We start from the raw sequence: 4303 nt of genomic DNA, 5'->3' as shown, positions 1-4303 counted from the left end.
CACCAATCAAATTCTTTTTAATTTTCTTGTAGATTTGGAAGAAATTGTGGTGAATATTGAAGAGGTGGAAAACGATAAATTGAAGAAAATATGAAAATATTAACACGAAGATATGAAAATGATTTGAAATTTTGTAGCATTTTTTTTGTTTTTTATATTTTATATTGTATCAAATAAAATACTTATTGTATTGTGTTTATAGATTAGTAAATAAAATGAGTTTTATTATGATTTTCTTACAAATATTATAGTATATGAAAAATGCATATATGCATTTGTAAAAATATGCATAAATGTACCAAAAATGTTGATTTTTTTGGTTAAAAAAATATAGCATTTTGTAAATATACCAGTTTTTTTTATTCATTTTTAAATGTATTTAAAAAATGCAGTTTTTTTAAAATATTTTTTCATTTTTTTTTCAAAAATTCATGTTTTCATTACAAAAACTAAAAAATCTGCATTTAAAAAAAAAACTGAAAAATACTATTTAAAAATAAACTGAAAAATACTATTTTTTTAAAAATCTGCAAAAAACTGAATTTTTTTTTCAAAAATTCATGTTTTTTTTTTTTAAATTAAAAAATCTACACTTTAAAAAATAAAAAACTGAAAAAAAATACTATTTTTAAAAAAATCCGAAAATTTGATTTATTATGTAATTTTTTAGACATTTCTATTAACATGTAGAATAACACAAAAAATTAAACATTAAATGAAATCGATAAGATTGCGATCATGCGAATTAGTTTTGATCTAACGTTCCACTTTTAGTTCTCGAGTTCTCGGAAAACTATGGGTATTCAACCGATGTCAACCTTTTATATATATATATATATATATATATATATATATATATATATATATATATATATATATATATATATATATATATATATATATATATATATATAGGGAAAAGTGAATATACCCTTAAGGGTATATAAGTTTAGGTACCCAAACTCACTATATTACGTCGTTTTGTATCATATAATACATTTTAATTGTCTAATGTTCTTATAATTTAACTTCTAACTTGATTACTTCGATTATTTTTATAAATTACCTATTTATGTTTCTCTTATAAAATTTTCATTTTCAACTAAAATATATATAGCGTAATAGGTGTTCGGAAACAATATGCGATGTAAAAGAAAAATAATAGTGAAATTTCGAAAATTTCACTATTAAGGGTTGAATCAAGTTAAGGGTTGAAGTTTAAAAACATTAAAATGAGAATATCAAACAAAATTATGTATTATGATATGTTTGGGTACCTAAGCTTATATACCCTTAAGAGTATATTCACTTTTCCCATATATATATATATATATATATATATATATATATATATATATATATATATATATATATATATATATATATATATATATATATATATATGTTTCACATTATCATTGTGATTATCTTTGATTTTTTTTTTCATCCATAATATAAGAGAGGGTTCAAGAGTGTGACTATATATCTACTCAAATGTAATTATTTTGGCAATCATCCGGAATATACCTTGTGCCTGGTTATTACTTCATCTTCCTCCAATCAGCATCCCCATAATTGGTCTTTCATAATGCTATCTCTTTCCCTCTACTCACCCATTCCTTGCTCTTACCTTCCAAAGCGCTTCTCCCAATCAACCAACAAACCTTGTTTTCATGCATCCATCAAAGTTCATTTTGCCTGCAACGCTGGAAACAGTTCGCCGGAGGAACCAGTTGTTACTCCCGAGGGACTCCGTCGTGAGTTAATGCCGAAGCATGTGGCAATCATCATGGATGGAAACAGAAGATGGGCTCGCTCTCAAAGATTGATGCCTCAGGCCGGTTACTTGGCCGGTGCCGCAGCCTTGAAGTCGGTGGTTGATCTGTGTCGTAAGTGGGGAATCGAGGTTCTCACCGTCTTCGCCTTCTCATCTGACAACTGGTTAAGACCCAAAGTATGTGTGATATTGATACTAGATTATTTCAAGTTTCATAACTTATTTTATGGGTTTAATCGTGCGATTAGTTGCTTCTGTTTGTGGTAGATTGAAGTTGATCTCATCATGGGTCTGATCGGAGATAAAATAAAAGATGAAATTGCTTATATGGATAGGTAAATTTCTATTGCTTACAACATGTTACTGTTCGACCATAATCCAATTTTAAAAGAGAACTGTGATTGAATTACGTTGATCATTTGCTTGATCGAACAGGGAGAATATCCGGCTTTCTGTCATGGGAGACGTATCAAAGCTTCCACAATCCTTACGAGAAGTTATCACACATGCTGAAAACACCACGAAGAACAATTCGCGACTCAATCTTGTTATAGCGGTTAATTACAGTGGCAAGTATGATATTGTCCAAGCTTGTCGAACCATAGCTCTAAAGGTCAAAGATGGTGTGGTTAAACCCGAAGAAATCAATGAGTTAATGATTGATAATGAAGTTGGTATGAAGTCCATGCATTTACCACACCCTGATCTCCTTATTCGGACTAGCGGGGAGGTTAGAGTGAGCAACTTTTATTTGTGGCAGTTGGCATATACTGAACTATACTTTATTCAAACACTTTGGCCAGATTTTGGAGAAGATGAACTCTTACGTGCTTTACATGTTTTTCAAGAGAGATCAAGGCGATATGGTGCATGAATTGAAATTCTTTTAAATGGTGTAAGAATTGAACAGATGTTATATGCTTAATTAGACTTTTGAGGTGATCTGGTGATGTCGACTTGTTCAAATGCTATTCTTGGACAAAGGTTTTTTAAGTCGATTCGCCTATGGTTGTATGCTTATGAAACAATATGTTTTTTTTTTTTTTTTATCTGTGAATGCTACTCATACTAAATTAGACATTACGTTGAAACCGTTTAAACAATTTGAAGTAAAATATTGTATGTTATGCTTCTATAACTATAATGAAAACATTGTTACATATTTCGGTTGGGTTCTTTTAGCCATGATTAGATAGCCCAATCTTTATAGGCCCATCTTCTTTTAACCCGTATATAGATATAAGTCTTCAGCCTTTATTTCGGGGTGCGTCTATTTCTTTTAGCTTTCTTTAGTGATACAGAGAAAAAAAATAATAAATAAATAAAGGTTTATATTTACCGTTTGTCTGCGTTTTTTCTATAAGTTTCATTTAAAATTTCACTTTGTTGTGTAAATTAAAAGAAAGTTAATGTGAAACGTAATTACATATAGAAAATGATTTATTTATTTCGAGCATGGTTATTTAATACGGCATTCCTCTAAAACCGAGCATAATAGAATAAATTCAGTTTATAGTTCCCATAAATTTATTTATTTATTTATTTTTAACTGGAATGACTGCCACAACATCTAGGGAAATTTGAAAGTTGGAACAAGTTATAAATTTAAAATCATTGAAACAACACCATTAAATATGTCAAGAAATCAAATAAAAATGGGTTTTTATTTTTACACTCCACACTAAGGCTCACTCCAGTAAATAGTGTCAGCTATTTATACTATAAGAACTAAAAAACTCAAACTCCAATAAATAGTGGGGATAATGACTTGAGAGGGTAACATACTTTTGAATTTGATCACATTTGATCACTAAAGTTTTTTTCGTGTTCTATTAACCCTTTAACTTGTTGAATTGTGCTAATTTTCCCCTTATGACCGGGTTTAGCCGGTTTCAAAGGGTTTATTGATCCTACGTGTATTTTTTTATCCTACGTGGCAAAAGAGGTGGCATGTAGGCCCCGATTTTTCGTCTCCTTCTCGTTAAACCACACCCCGAAGTCTTATTTGGTCCTTAAACTCGACTAGGGCACAAAATTCTCCATCGATCCTTCGTCTCAAACTCAAACTCCAATAAATAGTGTCAGCTATTTATACTATAAGAACTAAAAAACTCAAACTCCAATAAATAGTGGGGATAATGACTTGAGAGGGTAACATACTTTTGAATTTGATCACATTTGGTCACTGAAGTTTTTTTCGTGCTCTATTAACCCTTTAACTTGTTGAATTGTGCTAATTTTCCCCTTATGACCGGGTTTAGCCGGTTTCAAAGGGTTTATTGATCCTACGTGTATTTTTTTATCCTACGTGGCAAAAGAGGTGGCATGTAGGTCCCGATTTTTCATCTCCTTCTCGTTAAACCACACCCCGAAGTCTCATTTGGTCCTTAAACTCGACTAGGGCACAAAATTCTCTATCGATCCTTCGTCTCCTTCAATCGTTCTGTAGAATGGCATCATCTCCAAATCCTACTGATCAGAACTTCATTGTAGTAGATTTCCACTACAATGGTCAGTTTGCCCCCA

At 30.6% G+C, this 4303-nt stretch overlaps 1 protein-coding gene across 1 annotated transcript; it reads left to right on the top strand.

The window, feature by feature from the left end:
* The first annotated feature begins 1507 nt into the window (after positions 1-1507).
* LOC144997806 (dehydrodolichyl diphosphate synthase 2-like) lies at positions 1508-2851 on the top strand. Its single transcript, XM_078957668.1, has 3 exons — positions 1508-1954; positions 2045-2112; positions 2213-2851. The coding sequence occupies exons 1-3, from the start codon at positions 1589-1591 to the stop codon at positions 2649-2651; spliced, it is 873 nt and encodes a 290-aa protein (XP_078813794.1). The 5' UTR covers positions 1508-1588; the 3' UTR covers positions 2652-2851.
* Positions 2852-4303: the final 1452 nt, after the last annotated feature.

Source organism: Lactuca saligna, chromosome 5 (assembly GCF_052625555.1).
Source record: "Lactuca saligna cultivar CGN05327 chromosome 5, ASM5262555v1, whole genome shotgun sequence".
Classification (NCBI taxonomy): domain Eukaryota; kingdom Viridiplantae; phylum Streptophyta; class Magnoliopsida; order Asterales; family Asteraceae; genus Lactuca; species Lactuca saligna.
The sequence above is the reverse complement of the archived record's forward strand: the minus strand, read 5'-3'. Positions and strand labels throughout refer to the sequence as shown.